The sequence below is a fragment of the Phoenix dactylifera genome, chromosome 5 (assembly GCF_009389715.1).
Source record: "Phoenix dactylifera cultivar Barhee BC4 chromosome 5, palm_55x_up_171113_PBpolish2nd_filt_p, whole genome shotgun sequence".
Lineage (NCBI taxonomy): Eukaryota > Viridiplantae > Streptophyta > Magnoliopsida > Arecales > Arecaceae > Phoenix > Phoenix dactylifera.
Genome location: NC_052396.1, coordinates 9,982,046 through 10,009,973, shown reverse-complemented (window position 1 = coordinate 10,009,973; position 27,928 = coordinate 9,982,046). Strand labels below are relative to the sequence as shown.

The following is a 27,928-nucleotide window of genomic DNA, read 5'->3' as shown; positions in this document are numbered from 1 at the left end:
GATATATATGAACTATTTTATTAACATTTTGTATCCGGTTGAATAAAATCAAACTTTTATGTTACTATTAGAATCAATAACTACCTAGTTTACTATTATGATATTCCTTTGATTTCCCATAAAAATAATTATATATTTATTATATTATTAGATTAAAATATAAAAACTTACAAATTAACAATACTCTATAATAATAGCTTTTGATAGTGCAATAATACTATATAATATAATAGTATTCTATTATATTATATTATACTAATTTTATATTACTATTTTCATTGTTGTTATTATACTATAATAATATAATATTATTACTACAATAATATTATGATATAATACTATTATAATATTGTATTAAGGTGATATTATTATATAATTTTATTATAGCAATATTATTAAAATATAATAATATTATAAATATATTATTATATTTATAATAAATGTAAAATTATTATTTGTTAGGTTATTTAGATTAAAATATCAATATAAATGATTTGTAAATAAGCATATGTTATAATAATTTTCTTGACGGTATAAATAGTTAGACAATTGAAAATATTTTTGTAATGTCCTTTTTTGTCACTTTCTAATATCAAAAGCACTTTCTTTTGGCTCAAACAGATATTAAAATTTAGAGTTTTTTTCATGTATACCCTCCTAAATTTATAAAATTGCATGAATACCTTCATAAAATTACTATTTGCATGTATATTATTTTTTTTCTTTTTGCATATGTACCCGTACCATCTAACGTCGTTAAAAAATAAACGGCTTAAAACTAAAATGACTGAAATACTTTAATGGGTGGATATGCAAAAAAAAAAAGTTATAAGGGTATACACGCAAATAGTAACTTTATGAGGATATTCATGCAAATTATCATATTTAGAAAGGTATACATTCAAAAAATCTATTAAATAAAATAGAACTCGGATGGAACTTGCTAAGTCTTTTATGATTCAGTTGGATCGACAAGTAAGAAAAAAATTGAGCCACATTGTCAATTTTCTTTTTAAGATCATGATTTGGTCAAATTGGAATATTAGGTGATCATAAGAAAAAAATTGAGCCACATTGTCAATTTTCTTTTTAAGATCATGATTTGGTCAAATTGGAATATTAGGTGATCATTTTGGTAATATTATTCTTCATTTGATTTTGATATAATTTCCATTATTGAATCTATGATATGTATATATTCTTTATTATTTTTAAAAGATTAAAGCATATCAAATTTAAATTAATTATAGATGCTTAGATTAGTAAAATATTTTTTAGTGATTTGTAAATATTGAGTTCTTGTTTGTTTTTGAGGCGTGAATTTGGTAAAAGCAGCATGATTCATTCTATAAGAGTTGATATTAACATGAGATCATGTGACATGATAATATTAATCTTTTTTTGCCATATTTTTTTTATTAAGAACAACTGAATTATTTTTACTAAATTTTGATCATTTTTTATTGGATTTTTTTAAGTGTATATCCTCCTAAATATGCGTAATTGCATGAGTACCCTTGCAAAGTTGCTATTTGCATATGTATCCTTGTAAAGTTTTCATTTTGCGTGTCTACCTGTAAGGATATTTCAGTCATTTCAAATTTAAATTGTTTATTCTTTAATGGCGTTAGATGGTATGGGTCATATATAAAAAAGAAAGAAAAAGAAGGGTATACAAGCAAAATAAGTATTTTATGAGGGTATACATACAAATAGTAATTTTATGAGGATATTCATACAATTTTGTATATTTTGGAGGGCGCAAAAAAACCTTAAAATTTAACAACACTTCAGAAATTTATTTACCAAACAACAAAAATTTTTTGATTAAAAGATCTACAATCCAAAGGTCTACAGATAAAAACTCTACTACATACAACAATGCCAAACAGAGCCTTAGTTGTTAATTGCAATATATATATATTTTTGATATAACAAAAAGTGTTTTAATGTAGCTACGAACAATCCAAAAAGTGCAAAAATAAAGAATCAACTCAAAGCTCCTTTCTTGACCATTTTTTGCTTCATTTTTTGGCAGTACCATGAAGACAAGGTCCAGATCAAAGAAGCAATCAAGATCCAAAAGGTAATATATAACTTTTGTTTTTGTTGCTTCTTTTCCTTACAAACTAATGGATGGCCATGATGGCGAAAAACTTATATCCAGATTGCTTTGGCATCTTCATGGATGTTTGAAGACTTAAAGGTTGCCATTTCGGCTGATGATAGCCTAAAAGGAATATCTGAGATAAACATGAAGGTAAACTTTTTCCATATTTATGTCCTTTGTTCTATTTTCCTGTTGCTTCTTTTTAGGTGGGTGGGACATTTACCCCCATTGGTATTCAAATCCTTGCACAGCTTCTTTCCTCCACTCTAATTTTCTGTTTGTGATTAATGTGAAGTCCTTGAAGAATGTTTATTTGTTCCTCCATTAACTATCTCAGATGTCCTCCTCTTTGATCCTTAGTCCATTGATCAACTACATTTATGAGGCATCATTCTTGCTCCATTCTCAATCCCTTTGCATCCCCCTTTGTATGTCTCCCAATTCCTAAGTTGCCTAAGCTCCCTACTAACACTATTTTTCTGACTGCCAATCCCCCTTTTAACACTCAGAGCTCTGAAAGGAAATTTGTGCATCTTTCCCCTCAAGTTTCTGTTGATCTTCTCAGATGGCAATAAAGGGAGTAACATGAACATATATGGGGAAAAAGAAAAAAGAAAGAGAGAGAGAGCAATAGAAGTACGAGGGTTGGAACAAGAATATTGCAGTCGAGTTAATAACAAAGGGGGGTGATGGGGTTGACTAAAAAGATTCATATAAAAAGGTGATTGTTGGAGCATCTTTTCCCTTAGATTTTGAAACTTCTGTTAGTTTGTGTTTGTTTATTTGTGTACTCTTTCTTTATATTTATACATTACTAAAACTATACTTCTGTGTATAATGTACGTTTAAATATTTTCTGTCGACTGATAACTTTCCAGACAAAATGCCTTAACTTTCCAATAACAAAAATAGAGTTTATGTAAAATATATCCTTTCTTAATCCTTTTCCTATCAGTCAAAGTATATTAGGCTTTTAAAAGAGTTTGCCTTGTTCATTGAAGTTTCCTTTTTTTGTTCCTCTGTTGTGATAGAAAACATATGAGTTTGTTTGGTCATTGTAAAGATATTACTGCCTATTATGTCGTTGCTGGTTAAGTGTCTAGAAAATTTTAAAGGTTCATCAAAATCTTATGGATTTTTTAAGTTGTGAACTACATATTGTCTTCAACTGATGTTTTAAAGATCCACCATAAGTCCTTTTCAAAGATCATGATTCCACTTTATCTCTTTTTAAAATATAAAAAGTGCCATTCTCTACTAAAAGTCATGAAAGCCTAGAAATATTCAAGTAAATGAAACACATGTTGAAGTCCTTATGCATAGGTCAACAATTTATTCATTGTTTTTACCCCTTTTCCGTTTCATAACAATTGGCAATTAAATTTGATTGGTAAAATTTTTGTTAATTTGCCTTGTGCTCCAAATATCGAGAACATGTTAAGTAAGCAGATTCCTTTTTTCCCTACAATATGGACCTTATTTGTGTTTTACCTCATTTCGTAGCTTGTTTTTGATGAGTTACTGGAAAGGCTTAGGGAGAAGGAGGAGAAAGAGGCTAAAAAGCACCAACGTCTTGCAGATAATTTCTCTGACTTGCTTTACTCAATTAAGGTATTCTGTGACCATGTTCTTAACAGATACATGATGTGTTAGTTCACAATGCATATATGTGGATGTAGATACATTTAACTGTTTGGTTTTGTTTTTAGGAAATAACTGCTTCATCAGGATGGGAGGACTGCAAATCACTGTTTGAAGACACTCAAGAATACAGGTAGTCAAAAATATGGCTAGATGATCTGCATTTTTATTTTTAATCTATTTGTTTGATTATCTATTTTTCTTAAGCAATTGGTTCATGCTTTATTAGGTCCATTGGTGATGAGAATTTTGTGAGAGGGATTTTTGAAGAACATGTTGCCCGCTTGCGAGAAAAGTTGAAAGAGAAGGAGCGTAAGAGAGAAGAGGAAAAGGTATCCAAGATTTTTCTGTTTCTTGTGACTTTCATATTTAATCAATTTTACTTGTACAATTCTGGAGTCTTCCTAGGTTATGAAAGACCATTTTTGATTATAAGTTCATGACTTGGGATACAGAACATTTCTCTTGCCATAATGTGCTATCATCATCATTGTGTATTGTTTAATTTGACATCTTACTGTATCAAACTATTTGCAATCATGCATTCTATAAACATGAAGGCTTTAAATGGGTTAAGTTCTGGTCAGGTTGGATCTACAGGAAGCTGGCCTAGACATTCTCAATGACCCAAACCCCTATTATCTCGACAGGAAGTCACCAACAAGGTGATACACCTTGACTTGGCCATCCACTAAGGTCTTGGTTTAGGAATTGGGTTTAGGTTTGGGTGTGGAGGTGGTTTAGGTTTAGGTAGTGTTTTCTGAGGCAGGGGCAAGGTGCACTTGGTTGCCGCCTTAGCACCTTGACTATCCTGAGGGAAGGTGATTCCATGTACGCACTCAAAAGGCATGCCTTTCCTATGCCTCATAGAAAAGGCCCGGTGCAAAAAGAGCACCTTATCTACATTAATCTCGATCATGCACTACAGGGTTAAATCAAGTTTTTGAGACTTGAGTGGTCCAAGGCAGAGAAAAGCATTGTCAATGTGGAAAAGAGGGAGAGCTGGGCTGAAGTGAGGAAGAAGGCTAGCTGAAGTAGCAATATTCTAAGGTTTTGATTGGCCAGATGGTGATCTTCTAGCATGATTACAACTAAGAAGTCCCCTCTTCTCTTCTTTGTTTTTTTACCTCTCGGAAAGATGGGCCAAGCATTGATTTTCTCCTCTTATTCATATTCTTTTTTCTCTTCTCCTCATCTTGGTTGCCCCTCTTTGGCCATTAGAAAACCCTCCCCGGTTTCTTATGGCCAGAGAAGCATGACCAGAAAAGTAAAGTGCAAAAAAACTGGGGTGGGGGGAGGAGAGAGTGAGAGAGTAAGAAGCTGCATCAAGGATCGTGCGGTGAAGGGGCATTCTGTCGAGCATCGGGTGGGCGGACCGATGGGAGATCCCGGGCCTGGCCAGCCGAGGGGTGTCGATCGGCTCCAGTGGCCGGCTTTGGTGCAGGGGATTGCAGTGTTGGCTCCGGCGTGGTTTGCGGTGGCTCAGGGGAGAACAGTGCAGCTGGAAATGTCCTATTTCCGACCTAGCGTGGAGTTGGCGGACCTGGAACGACGGTTCCCTCGGGTGGTAGTGGTTCCATCGAAGCGACTAGAGCAGGCCTGGACAGAGTGGGAGGGAAGGGCCGTTATCGTGAGGAGTCTGGGGCGGCGCGTCCAGGCGGAGCTGGTTGCGCGAGATCTTCAAACCCGGAGCAAGTTAAAGGCTCCGATCGAAGCTTTTCCAATGGCAAACGGGCTTATGACCCTTCAGTTCGGATCGGAGGATGATCGGGAGGTTGCGATGGGGACTGGCCCGTGGTTGGTGGCGGGCCAGCTTTTGGCAATGGAGAAGTGGTTGCCCGATTTCAACCCGGGCACCCACATCGTTAGCTGGACGGTGGTCTGGGTCCGGCTGCCGGAGCTACCTGTGGAATACTGGGACAAGACGACTATTATGTCGATACTGGCGGAGGCGGGGCGACCACTGGATCTTGACGCCTCTACCAGTGAACGTCGGCACATCGGCTATGCCCGGGCGAAGGTGGAGATCAATGCCCTCCTCCCCTTGGTACTCGGTGCTTTTGTCTTTGGGGGGAGGCAGAAGTTCTGGCAGGTTCGGGGCTATGCTTTCGGTGCGCTCGCATGGGGCATCAAGACGGCGATTGCCAGCTTCACCGGGAGAAGGGCTAGGCAGCTACAGCGATGACTAACCAAGGAGACAAGGGTACGGAGGGGGGCTCATTCGTGGAGCCAGGGGTTGGGGCGCAAGGTGGCGTCGGCCCTTGGATGCTTGCGTCTCGGGCTCGGTGGCAGAGGGTCGGAGCTTTTAAAGGGGGTGCGGGGAGGAAGACGGTGACTGAGCCTGCTCCTGAGTCAACCCAAGAGGCGAGTCAGAAGAAAGCGGAGCCAAACCCAGGTGCCGCTGGTCCGAGCTTGCCTGCATCTTCGCGGGACACTGGGGGCTGGCAGAAGCACAAGAAGATTGCTCGGCGTATCTCGCCGGCGAAGAATGGAGGGGAGGGCAGCTCCGGGCTGCACGTGGAGACGACGACGAGTCAGCCGGGTGGGTTGGCCCCGAGTCAGAATCTACCAGTGGGCTCCCAAGGCTGGGCGTCAACGCGAGGCCCAAGCCCACCGAGGGCCCCAACCTGGGCCAGCGGCCCAGGCCCAGCCAGTGTTGCGCCAGTTGGTGCTGGGCCGTCAAATGGGAGCCGGGCACAGGCCCAAGGGTGATCGACAGACCTGGCCCAGGCGACCGAGCTCGGTGGACTCGGCCCACTGAAACGAGCCAGGAGTCCAACGAGGCACCGGAAGGGTAAGGAGCCGTTGGTTGCTCGCCCGCCTGTGGGGAGGGTCCCGACGATACACGGTGATTGGCGCCGCTTCTGGAGCCGGAGCTTATCGCCAGCCATCATAGAGGGTGCACGTACCCGGGGAGCAGGCGGATGAGGTGGCGCTGGCGATGGAGAACGCCAGCGAGTCTCGGCAGATCTGGGGTTTCGGCGGGGACGACTCACCTGCGATGGGTCGACCGTGTCAGGCTCATCAACAACGACGGCGAACTGGCATAGCGGTGCTCGGGCGGTGAATTCTGCAGCCTGTGGTCCGGGAACGGCAGAGGCGGGTGGCGAGAAGATGGCTAATAGCCGGAATCCTGGGTGTCAACTGACGTCCGGAGCATAGGGGAAACAAGAAGCTCTCCACGTTTCTATGGACCGGGAGGCACATGCGGAACAGTTAGGGCCTGTGGCACGGGGTGGACCGGCACGCTCTGAGGGGTCTTCGGTGCTCAGTGGACCGGCACGCCCTCAGGCTCCTATTGTGGCACGGGAAGTAGGGCACAACGGGGAGAATGGAGTTCTTGAGATCTCCAATGGGCCGGCACATGAAGAGGTGGTGATTTAAATGAAGGAGATCATGGCACGGCAGGGGAATGGGAAGGAAGTGAATCCAATTGTTGAAGACGGGTCACAAGACGAGACTACGACCCGGCCGGCAACCCCTCCACCTCAATGAAAGTTCTACTTTGGAATTGCCGGGGGGTGGGGAAACCATCCTTTAGGTCGGCTTTTCGAAGGCTAGTTAGCCTTCATGACCCTGATATTTGTATTTTGCTTGAGACAAGGTTGTCGGGAGCCGGTCTGGAGCGGGCTTGGCGAGCTACTCCGAGATCGTGGGGGACATACGCGGTAGAGTCGCAGGGTATGTCCGGAGGCATCATGGTCATGTGGAGGTTGGGATCGTGCATCATTGATGTGTTTCATAGGTGTAGTCAGTAGGTGGCTTTAGTGATTACAGAGAATTGTGGGGCTCCATGGGTGCTATTAGTTGTCTATGCGAGCACAGAGTACAGGGAGAGGAGGGTGTTTTGGGAGGAAGCCATCTCACTTCTTCAACTGGGACATCCAGTATTGATTGCGGGGGACTTCAACTGTATCAATGGTCCGAAGGAGAAGCATGGTGGATTGCCCTTCACTAACAAAATTGAGGTTAGGGAATATCAGGACTTTATTCTGTCTAATGGGCTTGCTGACCTTGGCTTTACTGGCCCGAGGTTTACCTGGTGCAACAATCGATTGGGGCGGGCAGTGTTTGGGAGCGGATCGATCGTGTCTTCGCTTCGACTGGGTGGATTCGGCGGTTTCCAGATTATTGGGTATGATACTTGCCCAGGATTGCCTCAGACCATAGTCCTGTTCTGGTGAGTACTTCGCACTCCTTTCAGTCTTATAGCCCATTTCGTTTTGAGAAGGTTTGGTTGTCCTACCCGCGGTCGTGGGATGTGGTGAGAGGCATGGCGCTCGCCAGTTCGGGGGAATGTGATGTACAAGGTGACACGGAAGTTGAAGTTGACCAGACGCCGACTGATCAGGTGGAACAAGGAGGTGGGATTTATTCAGGAAAGTAGAGAAAGTCGAAGCTTCCATCACCAGACTACAGGCCCTAGAGGATAGTAAGGGGGGATTAGCAAAGGGTGACGAGGGTGAGCTCAGAGGGCTTCTGGCTATGCATCATTCTCTTCTGAGTCAGCAGGAGGTGTTCTGGAGGCAGAAGTCGAGAGTTCAGTGGATCAGAGAGGGTGATCGGAATACGAAGTTTTTCCACCAGTCGACCATCATCAGGAGACAGCAGAACAGAATCCGCAGGATACGGGAGGGTAGTGGACAGGTGTCAGAGGACATGGATGTTGTGAGGAGGGTTTTGGAGCAGTTCTTCCGTGCCAGATGGACCGAGTCGGGAAGCATAAGTGGTAGTACATGGGGGCCGACCCCTGAGGAGCAGGTATCTAGGGATGAGAATGAGGCCTTGATCAGACCAGTGTCGGATACAGAGATTAGGGAAGCTTTCTGGTCCTTGGGGGAGGATAAAGCCCCGAGGCCGGATGGCTTTCCCCCACTTTTTTCAAGAGGTATTGGCACATTGTCAGACAGGAGGTGCTTGCGGCGACTCAGCAGTTCTTTGTATCTGCGTCGATGCCTGAGGAGTGGAGGCGGATCTTCATCACATTGATCCCGAAAAGATAAGACCCAGTGGAGCCGGGCCACTACTGACCGATCAGCCTATGCACTACATTGTATAAGGTGGTGGCAAAGGTATTGGTTCAGAGAGTGAGAGGTATCCTTTCTAGGATTATATGCCCTGAGTAGGGAGCCTTTATTGGAGGACGGTCTATTTCTAATAATGTCCTCATTGCTCATGAGTTCATGATAGACCTGTAGAGGGCACCTTGGTGTAGGAGTCTGATGGAGGTCAAACTAGATATGGAGTTGGCTTACAACAGGATGAGATGGGATTTTGTGAGACAACTTTGGAGTTGCTTGGCTTTCACCCTCAGTGGATCAGGTGGATTCAGGGTTGTATTTTGTCCCCATCCTTTGCCCTCATTATTAATGGTTTTCCGTCGAGCTTTTTCGAGTCTTCAGTGGGTCTGAGGCAGGGTTGTCCCCTTTCTCCACTATTGTTCATCGTTTGTTCAGACTCTGTCGCGAGGCATCTTTGACTCAGGAGGTAGAGGCCTACAGACTGGTGACAAGAGCGGCCTACATTTCACATCTGCTTTTTGCGGATGATTGTTTACTTCTGGCACGCGCAACGAGGAGATCAGCACAGTCTATTAGGAGGATTCTAGAGTGCTACTGTGGTGTGTTAGGTCAGCTGGTCAACCTGACGAAGTCTACCATTTGCTTTAGCTCGAAGATCGACGAGAGGGCGAAGGCCTCCATTCTGAGCAGTCTGGGGATTGGTGAGCAGGTGGGTATGCTTAGATACCTCGGGGTTCCGATTACGGGGAGGCGACTGTGGAGGGGAGAGTGCACATTTATGGAGGCGAGCATTAGGCACAGGTTGGAGAGTTGGCAGACTAGCGCCTTGTCGATGATGGGCAGGGTCACCCTTGTGAGGTCAGTATTGAGTTCTATCCCAGTTTACTTAATGACTAATACACTGGTACCTATTGCTGTACTACGTGATTTAGAGAGGATGTTCGGGAGTTTTATCTGGGAGAGGTGTCGGGACAGAGGGGGCGTCCACCTTGTGGCATGGGAGGCTGTGTGTCAGCCGATTAGTCGGGAGGGATTGGGGATCCATTCGCTACTGCAGTGTAGGGAGTTATTGGCCACCAGGTTGGCAGTTAGGTATATTCTAGAGCCGCTTAGCCTTTGGGTCTCCACACTGCGGGCAAAGTATGGGGACCCAGTTACCTCGGATGCATTCCGTGTGGGTCGGGCTTCGTCGTTTATTTGGAGGGAGATTTGTGCTCGTGCCCCGGGGGTGCTTCCGGCGATCAGATGGGAGGTTGGGGACGGGCGGGCTATCAGCATCTGGAGGATAGGTGGCTGGCGGAGGATACACTGCAGGGCTGGCCCACCCTGATTAACCATGGATGGTTAGAGGGTCGCACAGTCAGTGACTTGTTTGTTCGAGGGGAGCGGAGATGGGATGTGGATCTTGTCAGGAGAGTCTTTGATGAGCAGCTTGCGGAGCGAGTCCTATCAGTGCCGATCCTAGTGGAGGAGGTGGAGGATAGGACGGTATGAAGGCTGACTGGTCAGACAACAGTAGGTGCTCGAGATATACTGAGGATGAGTGGGGGATCGGCGGCTCGGCAGTTGGAGGGAGGCTGGATCTGGAGGCTACGTGTCCATCCTCGCGTCACACTTTTTCTATGGAAGGTAGCATGGGGTTGCCTACCCACGAGGAGCGTTCTGGTGTGGCGGGGGGTGAGGTTTTCTTCAGCATGTGGAGCTTGTCTGGAGGTGGAGACCATATACCATGTGCTGATCGAGTGTCCACGGGCCAGTCAGGTATGGAGGAGTGCAGGGGTTTAGTTTGTCCAGGGGCAGAGGTGGCCGTCTATTGAGGAGTTCCTGCTCTTTTTGGAGGAGTCGGCATCTGGTCCCAGACTGGAGGAGAGAGGCTCTCAGGTGGCCTACCTAGCCTACCACGTGTGGTTGGACAGGAACGTCCGGATTTTTGATTGCAACAGTACACCCCCGAGAGTGGTGGAAATTATAGCTTTACTGCATGCTTCAGAGTTCACCAGTGCTGCTGAGATTTTACCTTCTGGCCTGGCCAAGGACATATGGGGCCCCCCTTCTTGCTCTTGTAGCGCCCGGGTTTGTGTGCGTATCTTGGGTGCCTCCACCCCTTGGCTTCCTGAAGGTGAATTTTGATGGCAGTATGGCGGACGATGTGGAGGTACAGCTTTTGTCATTAGAGATTATGAGCCCAGACTAGTGGCGGCAGGAGGTCAGTGGATTTTCGATGCCTCGATGGTATGTGTTGAGCTCAGAGCGGCCTGGGAGGGCATCTCCTTGCCCATCAGACTTTGGGTGCAGATCGGCTTATTCTCGAGGGCGACTCGGCTACAGTGATTGACTGGATCCGGGGTCGGGGTCGTGCGGGGGAGGGAAGGCCACTGCTCCTCGATATTCGCAGACTGCTGCAGGTGTGTGTTGCCCATCAGGCCGCACATACCTACAGAGAAGCGAATGGAGCATCTGATTGGGTTGCCTCCTATGCAACCCACCACTCTGGTAGTTTTGTGTGGTTGGGGGGGTGACAGATTGCCAGTTTCTTTTTCTGCCTTGTTGTTTTCTGATTTTCTTGGTCGTGTCCATATTCGTAGGGTGTGAACTGCCGCTGTACCAAAAAAAAAAGAAAAAAGAGAAGCATTATCAGGAGGAGAAAAGAAAGTGCAGATGCTCGTTCCCCCCCTCTCTCTCTCTCCCCTTGTCTGATTGAACTCTTCCATCTGATGGAGACCCTTGCTTTCATTGTCTTTCACTGTTTTTTGTGTGCATGTGATGGTGTGGCTGTTTGGTGTGTGGCATGTTGACTAAGTAGGTGATTGTGGTTGAGAATAGTTCCAAACTTTTTAATTTCTATAATACATCTAATTAAATTTCTTCATAAAAGTGTATCCTTACTTTTAATGTCACCACACTCTTCCTAATCCTTGGCCTATTATCACTAGGATTCCTGTCACTCTTTGCCTAGTGAATCTAATCTCTCTCTAGTCTCTACTCCACCCAAGCTCCAATCCGAAAAACCCTTGAGCTTTATCAATTTTGCAACCAAGGACCCCTTGCTTACAATACCCATTTTCTTCAAAATTTATAATTTAATTAAATTGTCTGATGTCTAGACTCTTTAGCAGCACTGTGTGTTTGCACCTACGTTATAACTATTCTATATTTATGTATGTGTATGTGCATATGTATGTATGCATGTTTATATATATTAAGATCATATAGATATGCATATATGTGTTATATATGCTCCTCATTCTATGGTGCATGCCTACCGTTCCTGTGCCCTTAGGCTCCAGGAAACCTTGGTGCCTTGACCCCTTGATAATTATTTGGTTAGAGTTAGATTCTAGGTTTTCAGTTCAGTAGGTGGCCAAGAATCGTTTATTAGGTTTGAGATGGGCCAAGGCTGTGGTGGGATAGAGTGCATTGTGGTGATGAGGTGGAGGGGCAGTGTTGAGGTAGGGTAGTGCATATTGGGGGTGGACAGTATGGGTCGGGGTGGTGAACATGGGAGTTGGTGGATGTCCAAATGAGTAGTGGCGGGCTTTAGGGGTTTAGAGAGGTCAGTGTGGTAGGATAATGGAAAAGAGGGAGGGAAAGAAAGAGGAAAGTGTGAGAGGATTGGAGAGAGGGAGTGTGTGTGTTAAGGGGAGGGGAGGAGGTGTTGCTGGCTGCTGGTACTAACCTTGAATGTGAATGGGATGTGATATGAAGGGCTATGATTAAGATCATAGATTGAGCTTGGAGGGGGAGTTAGGGTTAGAAAGAGAGTTAGGAATCGAAGTACTATTCTCCCTAAAATAGTAAAGGATAACTAAAATTTATGAGAAATATGCATATTTTACTACATAATGGATATGCACTATAAATAATTTGCTTGAGCCATAGTTGAATCAGGTCATCCTAAATCTGGGTCCAACTTGGTTACTTTGTTGGATATTCAGGTCAGTTCATAGACAATTAACTGTTTATATCCCAACCTGGGTTAGTCAGGTGATGTTCTGGTTAGAATCAAACCTATCGGCGGGTGCACACTGCCCCAATCCATGTTCCACATTCCCAAGCGACACCCCCCCACCTTGTGCATGGCTGCCCAACTTTCCCTCCCCATTCTAGCTGACTTTGTTTTCTTCCTATCCGAAATTCTCTTTCATTATATATTTGAAAATATGATATTTTTCTATGTCATTTTATTTCTTTTAACTTAGCAATCACAAGTATCATTGACTGAACTCCCAACACCTGCTCATTCATTGGACGCACATGTTTGCATATGGATGGATCTCAAGGGTCTAATTAACAGTCATGCTGCTAACATTGTTCTCTTATATGACATGAGTTTTCATGCAACTCTTTTTAAATAAATAGAAAAATTGTCTCCAATACTCTTGGAATATGTCATGATTTAAGATCCATGGTTGCTTGTTGTTCAGTTTTTTTTGGGGGGGTGGGGTTGGGGGGGGGGTGTTGGTTAATGTTAGAACCATCGTATATTTATTCTTTCAATGTGAATATATTAGTTAATTGGGGGCAAACTTTTGTAGTTCCATATTGCCATCAATGTTGATTCAAGAGTGATGAATCCTTTTCTCATTTACAGGCAAAGAAAGAGAAAGAAAGAGAGGAAAAAGAGAAGAGGAAGGAGAAAGAAAGGAAAGAAAAGGAAGAAAGAAAGGAAAAAGAGAGAGAGCGTGAAAAAGACAAGGGAAAGGATCGGTCTAGAAAAGATGAAGCAGGGAGTGAAAATGTTGATATGATGGACAGCTATGGCTCGAAGGATAGAAAAAGGGAAAAGGATAAGGAAAGAAAACAGCGAAAACATCACCACAGCATGGCTGATGATGTAAGCTCTGAAAAAGACGAGAAAGAGGAGTCTAAGAAGTCCCGCAGGTATAGTGGTGACCGCAAGAAATCACGGAAGGTACAAAATGTGCTTTTTTTGCCTTGTTTCAAATACTCAAGAGGCAATATAATTATGTTTTTATGATTATTTGAAGACGTATTGAAAAATCAACTTCGTGTTTTTGGCAGCACTCTTACTCTAGTGATTCAGATAGTGATAATCGGCACAAGAGGCATAAGAAAGATCGAGATGGCTCCCATAGAAATAATGGTTACGAGGAGCTTGAGGATGGGGAACTTGGAGAGGATGGGGAAATCTGTTAGTGCTCTTCACCTTGCAGCTTTGTTAGTCACTTTTTATGTTCTTCACTTTTGCTGATTGAACTTTGTTAGGCTTTAGTTTTTGAACAATTTATAGTTGTTTGGTGTACTGGGGCAACCCGCATTTGGCTATGTTGTAGCAATCAGCTGTTCAATTTGTAGCATAGCTTTACTTTCTGCATATTATTGCAGGTTGTTTGACTTTTGTTTAATAAATAAAAAGATTGTGGCTAATTGCTGGTAGCAGGGCCTTCTTCAAGATTGCAAATGAATCTGGGAAGTAAATGCATTTAACGATACTAGATGCCTTTATGTTTCCACTCAACCATATATCATTATTTCTCTATGTCGCTGGTATGTCTTTTCATAGTAGTGGCTTGATTTTGGATAATCCTGTTGGTAGCATTTGCTCCTCTCCATTCTTTTGAGAACTTGCAAGCTAGTTCATGAAAGTCTGGTATTGCATTAGCATCGATTTTCAGTCTTCATGGTCAATGTCATCACTGTAGTCTTCTGGTGCTTAATATTTCAGTGCTGTATGTTGACAATTCTTTTGAAAAATGGAACTAGCTCATAAATGAAAATGCTGAGTTACATGAAACTGGAATTAGTAGTAACTCTAGTTGCACGTGTCATTTTTTTGCGTACCAAAAGTCATAGGAGGACTTGGAAACCGCTGGCCTATGCATCAAGTGGTCAAAAATTGGACTGTTAAAATAGCATGAAACAATTCATGTTTTTTGACCACTTTATGTATAGGCTATGGATCTTTACATCACATGATTTTTGGTGTGTAAGCAGTTCGGCTCGGATCATTGATGTGGGACCTTCTCGTCCATTACAAAAGAGGTACAACTCTATAAGAGTCACACCAGGAGTAACTTGGACTTGATTCGTATGTGCGTGTATGTGCATGCGTGTATATTTAATGGTCAAAAGAACATGTATGGTTTTGTATTATTTAAACTATGTAATTTTGACCACTTGATGCATAGACTAAGAATCTTCAAATCATATGATTTTTGGTATATGGCAGTTTAGAGGTAGTGGATCATATCCAAGAGCTCATATCACTGATATGGATACCAATTCAAGGTGTAACTCTTATAGAGTTATAGATAGTGTAAGTTGCTGACCCTCTATGTATGTAAATAGTTAGGTGTAACTTGAACTTGACCTATGTATGTGTGTGCGTATTGTCATTATCTAGCCATATCGCAATCTATTTTTCAGGAATTGCCATATTGATGTGTATGTATCATGTTGTAGACACACCATACATTATGCCCATGCTTCATAGGTGCTCAACTTGTGTACAAAGTCACCAACATTCTTTACAATTGAGTTAGTATCACACATATTTCACGTGTTCCTGCACTTTACTTTCTCATATCATGTTTGATCTTGTAGTCCACTGGTATTATTGTAAATCCACTTGTTAGTAACTTGGTGCATGCGCATGTTTTCATGCTGTTTAGGTATTGCCTTTTGTTCCATGAGTTTGGATCTTTCGAGTATTTTTATTCGTATGACTTTTCAACAAATAATGGTCATCAGGTTTCTTCTAAAATGTTTTAGATTGCCTATAATAATAAGCCTATTAGTTAAGTAATAATAAGATGTTCTTTTTTTTTTTCCTGTTTTCTGTGAACCAAATATATGTAATAATGATAATTTGATTATACAGGAGTATCATATTAATTTTATTAACTTTTGAGGTTCTTTAAGCTCTAAGAACCTGCCTAGACACCCAGGCGTTGCACCTAGGTTTTTCAAGTGCCCACCACCTTGGACTACTCTGGATTTTGACAACCTTGAGAAGAAATGAGTTGCATCCTTCAAAATGCAGTGGTTTTAACCGTTTTAATTATTAACAATAATTTAAAAGTATGGTGCTTTCAGGCACAACAGCCATAATTGGCTGCTGGAAAGTTCTTCTGCTTTGTCTAGTGGAGATAAAGAATAATTATTTGAAATCATGCTAGAGAGAGATGGGTTGGGTTTAGAAGTTTACTCATGGCAAGTATGGTCTGGCCCATTATTATAGGGCCCCCGCATCTCTGGCTTCATTCTAATAACAGTAAAACATTGGTTACTTTCCATAAGCCTATCCTGTCTTGAGTATGAAAATGGAATTTATGATAGACTATGTATTCATTACTCTGTTTTTCGTGTAGATTGTTTTCTTTGAAGTATTGAGTTAAATCAGATGGTAAAAGTCTTGTCCCATTCTGCAGCTTACATTTTATCTGCCATGTTGTTTTCTCATTTGAAATGGGCTTGGAAACATCTATTTCGGTATTAACCATTAATGGTTGTAATGGTGTGCTAAGGTGGACATGATAGTTTCTTATGTGAGATTCGGGTGTTGTACCCATCCATGGGTTGCATGTCAAGCTGCATGGAAAAAATTCCTTTTCCATTCTAGTATTTCCGTTTGTCATGTGGAAATGATTCTTGATGTTATATGAGTTGTTCCTAGCCCATCCTCCCAAATATTTTTAGATCTTCTTGTTGGATAGATACAATACACAGATTAATTTTGCTCAAAGTAGATGTTTTTGTTTTCTGGCAGTTAAGAATCATGTACCAGGTCACTGAGGCAAGAGATTTCTACATGTAATCTGGTGATGGGATGCATTCGTCTCACTGGTTGAAGACATGCCTTCAGCAGCATACTGTTCCATGTATCATCATTTCCTTGCTGTATTCACCCTTGACAAGGTTTAGAAGGTACCTTGACAACCATTTGTCTTGATCGAAAATCCTGAGATGGTTGAGCCCCTTTGAGGTGATTTTCTCAGGCCGCAGGATATTGCCGTTTGCTTCAGTACTAACTTTTGAGCTCGATGCCATACTTGCTTGGTGATAAAACTATAGTATTTTGTGGGGCAACGCCGATGCTTTTCACTTTGATAGCCTTTGTATGGTATATGTTATCAAGCTCCTGGAGGTGTGATGCATCTTGGCTTATCAGGTGGAGCTTTCAGATGTCTCCTATATCTATATCCTATTGTGGGATCCAGAGTTCTGTATAGCTACAGCAATTGGTGGCAGTTGTTTCTTAGATATGGTCAGTTTTACTAATTCTGATATATAGATGAAGTGATGAGTAGGATACTGCACCAGTTCTTTGAATTTGTTTGCATTTATCCAAATATTATGAGATCTTTCTGAAAGTTAATTTATATTTTTAATAACCAAGCAGCTGGGTTTTGTTGCACTAGTTCTGTGCTTTTGTAATTTGTTTTTTAATTTAGTGGAACTGCCTTTGGGAATTGACTACAATCAGTAGCTAACCAGAACGGATTCCTTGGTTATGTATTGAGTGACAGGTATTGAGTTGGATGCATTTGTGTTTTTAAAAATTTTATTAGGTCATCTTGTTTTGATGTGGTAGCTGTCTTTGATTTCTTTTGGCCAACGTAATAGAAAGCTTTTTGGTGCATAATTAGTAAAACAGAAAAGGATGTTAGATGCCACATGGTATGAGTGAAGCTGGAATTTGTTTTGGCGGAAAATTTTGGACCGCTAAGATTGATGGTTGCTTGGGAAGCCTTGGCCGGCTTCCATGTTGGCTTGCTAGAAATTCTTTTCTTCTCTTGGCATGGTAGCGTTCGGGATGGACTATTTTTCATAACAATTTTTCTGGTTTTCATTCAGTTTCGAAGGATAGGTCACCTATAATGCTGAGGTATTAGCTACCATAATGATGGACTATTTTTGTTTTTTTTTTTTTTTGATACAACGGATGACTCATATGATTCTAATATGAATACATACAAGGAAGTTAGAAAATAGTAAATTTTAGGAAGCCTTATCGGTTTCCGCTACAAAGAAAAAAAAAGCCACCTAGTCTGCATGCTCCACCTCATCGGTCCATAGGACCTTACTCGAGTGATCTATCATAAAGGAAGCTATCTAGTCTGCAGTTTCATTCATCTTTTTATAGACATGCCTTGCCTTGGAAGTGATACCTTGACTAACCATACCTTAAATATCCCAAAGCAAGGTGGTGGCACCCAACCTTCTTAGGGCGCTTCTGGATCCACCTGACCATCGTGGCCGAGTCATTCTCTAATAAAATGGCATTAGCCCTCAAAACACACTGGGCGTGAGTGAAGCCAGCCTAGGCTATCCTCAACTCTGTTCCAAGGACTGAGATGTCGAAGATCGGGCTCTCTCCATCCACTACCACTTAAAATCCAGGTCTCTGATCATAAAGCCCATTCACTCCTCTTGCCGCTATCCAATATACATCCATCAAAGTTGACTTAGAGGAAGTTTAGAGGTGGGGGTTTCCAAATGATAAACACCGTCTGAGATGATACAGGAGCAGAGGTAGAGTCCTAAATGCCTTGAGTTGTCGTAGGCTCGCTAGGCGGACCTGCTTAGATGATCTCCATAGCATGCATACGAGCCCTCTCCAAGGTAACCCTCGATGACTGACTGCTCTCTCGAAGATCTAGGAATTCGTGGCCATCCAAGTATGATAGGTAACATACATAGCCATAATCACTCCAAGTCGGGAATGATACATACTCGATCACCTCATCACTAGCTGGAGGAAGGCATCAGCCGAGGTCATGTCACAGTGTATCTCTTGCAGAATGTCGGAGAGTCTCTATACCTGCACTGCCCGATCATACTGAAAGAGGACGTGGTCCAAGAACTTCTCCGCCTATACCCTAGGCAGGTTTGTGGAAAGCTTATCCCTCGCCTGCTCAAGATTGCCCTGGTTAGAAGCCATCCCCAGGTCACCTTCTAAAAGAATAGAGCAACTCTCAGGTGAAGATTGAACCTCCAAATCCAGGCACAGTCCCGCCTTTGAACCTGCTCGCTTCTGAATAGGTCGTAGAGATACCTTACTCTGACCCTCGGGCTATAAGATGAACTCCAAACCTTCACATCCAGAGCATCACACCTCAGAACCGCCATCGACTACACCCTCTGCCAAGTGCTCATAAAAAGATGGCCGGTCCGGCTGGAATCCCACCCTCTCCTATTGGGGCGGAGAAGATCGCAGACACACAATCATTCCATGGCCTCAATATTGACCGTGGTAGGCCATAGCCTCAATAGGAGGGCATCTATCTAGGAGCACCCAAAATGTGCACACTTCGCCCATCCCCAATTAGCCATTTGGTATTGACGAGGACTCTTGGAATGTGCGCACAAATCTCCCTCCACATGAGGGAGCTCCTCCGTCTACTCCTGATCTCTCCATCAGCAGTCCATGGGCCATACCTAGTCCTTATCACCAAGCTCCAAAGACTCTGGGGCTCCAAAACCAACCTCGCGGCATATGTGGCAACCAGTGCCTCTCTCTTCCTCATCAGAACTAAATGCCCAACCCTCTATCCAGTATTGGTTGGCAAACCGCTCCCCAAGCAACTAGATGCACGCCATGCACATCACTATACAAGCCCCACAAGAAGCTATAGAACATCTACTCGATCCTCAGTAGCATGGACCTCAGAATGACAATGTTCGACATGAGGTAGACCAACATAGAGCTCAGCACCGATCTCATGAGGGTCAGCCTGCCTATCATGGATAGGGAATAGAATCTCGAACCCTCCAATTGCTCCTAGACATGCTGCATCAGAATAAGACACTTGGTCGTCCATAGTTTTCTCCTTGTAATAGGAACACTCAGGTAGTTTTATGGTCCCTCCTACTCCCTCATTCTCAGGAGCTCCCTAATAGCCTGCTTCACCCTTGGCTTGGTCTTTAGGATGAAACAAATAACTGATTTGGATAGATTCACCTTCTGACCTAATTTGGATAGACATTCCTCGTGAGAGCCCGGACCAAATCATCTACAAAAAGCAAGTGGGAGATCGGTTAGCCCCAGGGGTAGGCATATAGGCGTCCAAAGCTTAGCCCCAACACGATGCTAGCAAGGCTCAGAATAACACGTCAGCACAAATGATAAACAAGGGGACATAGGACAACCTTGCCGTAACCCAATCGTGGAACGAAAGAAAGGTGTCGACGTTCCATTGATTAGGATGGAGAAGGATGGAGCTTGCACACAGCCTAGGATCTAGCCAATCCACAGCGTGGAAGTCTAAGCTCTCAAGGGCATACTGGAGAAAGTCCCAACGGACTCTATCGTAAGCTATCTCAATATCTAGCTTCATCGCCATGAGGCTTCGTCGACATGGGGCACGCCGCAGATCGAACATCAACTCTCAGGCGATCAAAACATTATCTATAATGCCCTGACCCTCCACAAAGGCTCTCTACTCTAGGCTAATGAGTCTAGGCAGCAGTAGCTTTATCCTGCCTATCATAATCTTCACCACTGCCTTTTTGAGAGTAATGCACAGGTTGATCGGTCTAAAATGGCTAGGATCTGACGCATCTTAGTGCTTCGGAATCAAGGTGATATAGGTTTGTTTCCAAGCATTCGGCATAATAGCCAGCTTCGGGATAAAGTCTTCCTTTATCCCTAGAAGAGAACGGTGTATTGCCAGCTTCCTTCGGAGTTCGGCTAGCTCATCTGCCAACACACTTCCACTGCTATCCCCCTCCCCTGAAGGTCAGCAATGGATGCTTCCACCTCATCCAAATGCCTAAAGATATCACCCACGACCTCTTGGTACCATCGCCGCTAAAGCAACACGAGGAAGGTGATGAACGTGATAGGCGGGAAAGCATTGGATCTAGTTTAGCATGGCTAGGACCCTGTCAATCCTCTTCCACACTTTGGCCCTACCTGATAGGTTGTTGCCCCATGTAAACCTTGGCCCGGAGAAGCCAAGATCTGCCAGCCCATTGGCTCCGATGAAGTTCCAAAACTTTCTTCTCTTAAGTTTGTCAGTATAGGCCTTGCCTCCTCTCTTCTCCAAGGCCCCCTGTATATAGTTGAAGTCACCAACAACCAAGGTCCCTGACCAATAAGGTTAGTCACCTCGCTTTGAAGGGTCCTCCTTAATCTATAGTCAGTGCTACCATACACACACGATAAGATCCAAGGAGATCCATTAGGCTCGAAAACCACCATTATAACTTCTTGGGGGCAGTTGTAGAAGACATTCACTGAAGCCACACCCCACTTCTATACTATAATAATACCCCCTGCTAGCTCTAGGATTCAATGACATAAGTATTCCAAGTCACAAGAAAATGTCACTAGATTCGTAGGAGGCTGCCTCCAGAAAGACGTGTCTCACAAAGGAAGAAGACATCCGGATCATGCACCTAAATTAGTCTTCTTAATGAAGAGGTGAAGTAGAGCTTGCCGCCCCCCCCTCAGTTCTAGATAAGGATCTTCATTCCTTCTCACGACGTATTGGTGGACCTAGCTCCTCGTCACAATAGGCAACTATCTCTTATTCTCGTAGCTAGGCCGGTCCACTGTTGGAGGCCTTAGCTCTCTCCCCCAAGCCCAAAGTGCTCTTCACCCTCCTCACCGCCACATCATGCTCCCAAGGTTCGTTGGACAGGTGAAGATCCTGCCACCTCGGTCGGCCACCACCTCACCCATTGCTACCCTTGGCTAGCTCCTTGGCAGCTGCTGGTTGTGGTGCTTGCTCCACCAACAACAGGGCCTTAGCTCCAACATTCGTGGGAAGGACAATGGAAGTCTTCCTTTATCCCTGGAGAAACTAGTTTCTCTTCAACATTTAGATCTTTCATATAACATAATGAAGGGTAATATTCCACCACACATCTTTATAGGTCTAGTTTTACTTCGTTATCTAGATCTTTCCGATAACCTATTTGACAGGCATTTCTCATTTTCTTCCTTTGGTAATCTTTCAAAGCTAGACTTTATCGACTTGTCAAACAATGAGGAATTATTTGTACATCTTGATAGTGGAAAGTTTGTTCCGTCTTTCCATCTACGGTCCCTCGAGTTGTCACATTGTAACCTTGATGCGAACGCCCTTGCAACACCGTCTTTTCTTTCTTCCCAAGACAAGTTAACATTTTTTGATCTTTCCCACAATAACTTGATGGGAAATTTTTCTTATTGGTTGTTCTAAAATCTGACCAGACTAGCAGTTCTCAACTTGAGAAATAACTCAATAATGGGTGCATTTCAATTGCCAAAGCATCTAAATATGAGCATGTATGCACTTGATCTCTCTATGAATCTCCTCAGTGGGCCGATTCCTACAAACATCAGCACAATATTTCCACAGATGCTGGCCTTGAATTTATCCTCAAATTATCTAACCGGAAGTATCCCTTCATCATTGGGTAACTTGAGAAATCTAGAGATCTTGGATTTGTCCCATAATAATTTATCCGGTGAAGTACCAACTTGCCTGATGATTGATTGCCCTGAATTGTTTCTCTTGAAGCTTTCCAACAACAGCTTACATGGAAAGATGTTTGGTACAAATTATGGTCATCCTTCACTGCAATGGGTTTATCTAGATCGAAACAAGTTCACTGGAACAATGTCGAACAATCTGTCAGTCTACCATAATTAGAAATATTGGATGTCCACAATAACCAATAATCAGGTATAATTCCAGAGAGTGTAGGACTTGTTTCCAATCTGGTTTTACTCAAACTGGGAGAAAATGATTTCCATGGCGAAATACCAAATCATTTGTGTAATCTAACAAGGCTTTAAATCTTAGACTAATCCCATAATAGCCTCTCCGGGCCATTACCTCATTGCTTCCAATCATCCGAACAGCTGCATCACAAGTTCACTGGGAATGCTTTAACAAGCACAATTCCAAGTAGTTATTTCAATATTTCATCCCTTGAAGTTTTTGATGTCAGCAATAACCAGCTTTCAGGTAAACTGCCAAGACATATTAGAGAAAAACTGTCTTTGCAAATTCAATTGAAGGCCATATACCAATTGAGTTACGCAAGTTACGGTCTTTACACATTGTGGACCTTTCACAAAACATTCATTCAAGATCAATACCCTCTTGCTTTGGCAAAATGCACTTCAGGAAACCTGATTCAACAGATCCATATTTGCAACATAGTTTTGGATGGATCCTATTCAGTATGGATGGGCTGGTTGAGTTTTACTTATTTGAGATGTTGATGGTGGACCTCGTCACCAAAGGCAACTTATATGCCTACCAAGCAGATCATTTGCTTTTGATGTCTGTAATTGATTTGTCCAGAAACAAGTTGACAGAAAACATACTGCCAAAAATTGGAAATCTAAACAAGCTTGAACAATTGAATCTATTGCACAATCAGCTGACAGGTTCAATTCCTGAAACTTTCTCGAAACTTAGTTAGATTGAAAGCTTGGATGTATTACACAATCAGTTGAGCGGTGGGATACCCTGGCAATTGACTCAACTAAACTTCTTGGAGGTCTTCTCAGTTGCTTACAATAACTTATCTGGATGTATGCCGAATTTCAAAGACCAGTTTGCCACATTTATTGTGAGTACCTATGAAAGTAATATTGGATTACATGGGCCATCGTTGGAGAAGACCTGCATATCTGACTCAAGTCTAACCATGCCACCTGAAGTAGAAGAAAACCAAGATGATTGCGGCGTGGAGGATGATGCCATCTTCTTTGCAATACTTGCAGCTTCATTCGTGGTTGGCTTCCGGGGTTGTTTTGTTTTTTTGTTGTGTCATCACACGGGGCAGCATATTCGCAGTATATTGGATGATTATGTGGATTCTGTGGCCGTCTGTCCCGCCGTTGGGCCCTCTCTCTTTGTCGAGGTCAAGAAAGGAGGCAAGCTCAGGCTCGACTCCCGCTCATCAATAAGGACTAGCTTGATATCCCTCGCGGGCCCACCCCCTAGGTAACAATAGGGCCTCCAGCCGTGCTGGGCCGCTACTTGATGCTCAGTCGGCCTGATTCCCCAATGTGTTGGTCCACATTAACTTCGTCAATCACTGGACTCCTGGACTGCTTGAGGTTCGAGGAGCTTGGGCCCACATCCAATATTGCAATCTCTAGGCTGCTTGAATCCTCCCCTAGTCCAACCCAACCCTCCTCCCCGGCCGAGTCAACCAGGTCTCAGCAAGTCAAAGCTCGACCTGATCCCAAGCTCGGCCTAAGTCGTCGTTGCACTTGGGTCGCCGCCACCCCTCAGCCACCCAATCTTTTGGGGACAATCGCCGGTACGCCGCCTTTGTCGATTTTTGCCACTCGTCCGAGGTTGACGGTGAACTAGGAGAACTTGATGATAGGGGGGGAGCTCGACCGTGATAAGGAAGAGCCCAACCCCAATGACTTAGGGGTTGACTTGGTTGCCTTCCTCATGCTCCGCATCTCCTTCACTGCCCTCAGTGGCCGGATCAGCTAAAGGTCAAATGTGGGCTTCTGGCTTTGCTCATCCAAGCTAGTGTCATGCTCGCCACTATTCCCCTGCCCTCCGCCCACCTCCACCACCATTGGAATCGGGGACCTCATCCGATCTGGCACATCCCCCACCTCCATCATCGGCTCCGATGCTGAAAACTTACATTCATCAACCGCATGCCCTATTCGTCTGCTTTGATAACAGAAGACCGACACATTTTTGTACACATACGAATGCCAAAGAACCCTAGTTCTCCCCTTGATCTAGATCTCCTGCATCAATGGCTCAGTGGCATCGATGGCCACCTTAACCCTAGCGAACCCCGACTTCTTCAGCTGGTCGGTGAAGCTGTCCATGGCCAGTGGTCGGTAGGCCGCCGAGGCAATCTGCAGAATCATGATTTTGTCACAATACTCTCGTGGGAGCTTCAACAACCACACCACCGTCAATTTGATAATGTCTGATTCTGGGATGAAATCAGGAGCCCATGGCTCCACCGCTAGCAACTGATCCTCAACCACCCAAAGGCCCCCAGAGAGGGCACTATCTCGGTCTTCCTCTAACTTGAACCTGATCACCAGGTGGTCAACAGTGATGGAAAATACTTCTACCTCATACTATAGTTTTTCATGCACCACCACCTCCCAGGCCACCCACTCTACCGGAAGCCGTCGACCGAGGCTTTGGACAATGATGAGCACCTTCTCCCAAGCTTGCCTGCTGGCCTCGATCCGCTCCTCCCGCAACTCGAGGACCACCGTAAAATGTCTGTGGAGGTTCTCCACCTCCTCTAATATCCGGTGGAAAGTCCACTCTCCCCACTCGCATTGTTAAGACCCTTGTCCTCATGTGGTGGTGGCGGACTCTGGCTCCCTTTGGCGGAGGAGCCACCCGAAGCCTTCACTCCTTGGTCACCCATCTGCTTGCACTCAAAGTGTTCAATGGAAGTTCCAAAAGATGCATGAAGTTTAATGCAATCGCTTACCAAAGCATAGGGCTCAATTCTGCAAATAGCATCAATACAGAAAAGGCTAGGTCTAAGTGGGACTTGTACCATTTAGTACCTGCTTGACTTGATGATAGGGGTGGTAATGCTTAACTTGTTTAACCTGTCTAATTTGATTCAATTCGATACAGGCCGGGTTGGGGTTACTTATTTGATAAAATGGTCAAGTTTCGATTGGCAGATTTTTGATCTATTTTGTACCTGACTTGATCTATATTTGGTTCGACCTAACCTAATTGCCACCCCTACCTGATAAGGGGGTGTGTATCCTGACATGGGTTTGTTCTAATGGAGGCTGAGACTTTAATCCTTTTGGGTCCAAAGAAGTGAGATGAAATTGAGCTACTTCCTTTTGAGTTTTTCTTCTTTATCCAAGTGTTGACAGATCTGGATAGAAGAAAAGAGGACAGAGTTGTTAGTTTTCAATTTTTCCTTAATTAAATTACTCGTGTGTTTGGTTTTCTCGAGAAACCAGGATTTGCAGTAATGCATAAAGCAACCCAATTGTCATAATATAATGTCATCAAATTATGATGGCATCCTCCTAAATCCTTAAGGATGCACATTTAGCCATTGAAACTAACAAGTCGTCGTAGCCATAGCACGATATTCATCTTTAGTTGATAATCTTGATGCAATACTTTCTTGGTCTTCCAAGATATTGGTTAGACCCCAAGTAAGGTGTAATAACCAAAACTCGAACGCCTTATCATAGAACTTGTCCATTCTGAGTCGTAGTAGGCTGTAAACTAGTACAAGGGAGAGTCCTTTGAAGTTCCTTTCAAATATTGAAGCAATCTCATGGTAGCTCTGAGATGTAGTTTTCTTGCTTGGTGTACTGTTTACACTATTCTTTTTTTTTTTGGTAAAAGAATAGGAGGGGAGGGGGAGGGACCAGCCCACCCGCGTAGCAGCCCCATTACTGGGCCCCCCTTCCACTAGGAAATGTTCGATACAGGTCGTAGGTTTTGCGTGCCTTCCCCGACCCGTGGGCTCATCCCACTGGGTTCACCGCCTCACGTGTGGGTACGTCACCCCAGTGCCACCTTGGTACAAGTAGAAGGAAAGCATAACCGCCAACAAGCAAGCCGGGCGTGGGGCATCCGGTCCCCTAATTTAATTGACGCCCGCGCGTTTCGAACCCGGACAACTTGGGCGGAATTATCGCCCCCTTACCATTGTCAAGACTATCAAGGAGTCCACTACGCGATGCTAAGGAGCCTCAAAGTTTCCCAGGCTGGGCCATCATGCAAGTTTTTCCAGGTTTGCATGGAATTGAAGTCTTCGATGATAAAATGGACACTACTCTTGTTCGAAAGCATGGCTTTGAAAGCCATATTCCTTAGGCGGAGTTGATCCATTTGTTAGTCAGTTTTTTGTAAGATATGGTCATTTAGTTCAAGTTCTACATAGACAAAAGCTGACATGATTTATTGGAAGCGGTTACCTGTCAAGTGGATATGGTGTTAAGGCCACTAGTAGAACGACACAAAACAACTTTGCATTTGATAGCATAACATGTTGAAAAGATGCCTCTATTATCGTGAGCCAATATAACATGCTGCAACATGTCTCGATGCATACTGTGGTGAACCTAGTTTACCATACCTCTTTAATTGTTAAATTGGCCTATCAATCATGACAAATGTTAGGGTCATCGTGAAACTTGACCTTTGATTTTCTTCCCACTAGAAGGATAAGACGAAGACTATCTTGGAGAGTGCTTGGGATTCATAGACTAAAGTGAGGAGGAAATTATTCCACAAGTAAATGTGATACCGTGCCAGACCAAATGAGGAGTCATTGATGCCTCGGTCGATATTAGACCCAGGGCTGGCCCGACTCTTAGGCGACTAAGACAGTCGCCTAAGGCCTCGGCCTAAAGAAGGCCTCCGAGCCACCAAGGTGGTAGTCTAGTGGTACTGGGCAGCAATTCTAACCACAAGGTCCCAAGTTCGAATCGCTGCGGCGACGATTAAATTGTGGATCGGAGCTCACTACTTTGGCCACTGCTTGGACTTGTGGTGTAGGACCGCTCTTGAACCGCTCGTAGCCGGAGTGGTGCCGGGTGTGACGTACTCACACGTCGGACTCGAGCCAGAGCACAGAAGAGTAGCTGAGCCGGGCCTACGGGTGGGGAGGGTATGAGTAAAACCGGTCGGGGTGCCCAACACACGGCCATTTCTGCCCGCATCGAACATTCTCCTGGCGGGGCGGGGCCCAGTGGGGCTGCTACGCGGGGGTGGGCTTATCCCTTCCTCCCCCCTACCCTTTTTTACTAGCAAAAAAAAAAAAAAAAAAAAAAAAAAAAAAAGAAGGCCTCCGACTGCCCGCGCTCCCCCTTTCGCCCCTCCTCCTCCATCCCCTTTTCCTGGGAGCAGCGCCCGGGGATCCCCAAGATAGCCGGCACCCCCAAATCCCACCCCTCCGCTCCCCTCCTCGGCTCCTCCCTCCCCCCCTCCGGTCCTCCTCTTCCGACAACTTTCGGAAGACGCGATTCAACGCCAGGATCGACGTCGCTGCTGTCGATCCTTTCGCGGCGCCCCTCGCCGAGTGCACCAAGGAATTCTGCCCGGCCGAGACGGAGGAGTTCTCGCAGAGGAGCGAGAAGGCCACGGTCCAGCATGGAAGGCGACGGTCTGGTCGGGTTGGCTAGATTTACTCTCTTTCATCTCCGTTGGTAAAGTTGCCTCCTCCTATTTTTTTATAAACTATGCCTCTATAGGAAATTGTA

The 27,928-nt window shown here is 44.1% G+C and overlaps 1 protein-coding gene across 6 annotated transcripts in view; it reads left to right on the top strand.

The window, feature by feature from the left end:
* The window catches only part of LOC103718607 (pre-mRNA-processing protein 40A-like), a 33,229-nt gene extending 16,077 nt beyond the window's left edge, over window positions 1-17,152 (top strand). For 2 of the 6 annotated variants that reach the window (XM_017845586.3, XM_008807513.4), the window contains exons 23-30: window positions 2,039-2,086; window positions 2,168-2,260; window positions 3,614-3,721; window positions 3,820-3,884; window positions 3,981-4,083; window positions 13,364-13,684; window positions 13,795-13,924; window positions 16,502-16,835. In XM_017845586.3, the coding sequence (XP_017701075.1) occupies window positions 2,039-2,086; window positions 2,168-2,260; window positions 3,614-3,721; window positions 3,820-3,884; window positions 3,981-4,083; window positions 13,364-13,684; window positions 13,795-13,924; window positions 16,502-16,527 (894 nt within the window). In that variant the 3' untranslated portion in view covers window positions 16,528-16,835. Of the gene's footprint in view, window positions 1-2,038; window positions 2,087-2,167; window positions 2,261-3,613; window positions 3,722-3,819; window positions 3,885-3,980; window positions 4,084-13,363; window positions 13,685-13,794; window positions 13,925-14,118; window positions 14,281-14,962; window positions 15,050-16,501 lie in introns of all 6 variants that reach the window. The other 4 variants (XR_003387806.2, XR_003387805.2, XM_008807508.4 and 1 more) reach the window with 4 other exon arrangements.
* The last annotated feature ends 10,776 nt before the right edge of the window (window positions 17,153-27,928 follow it).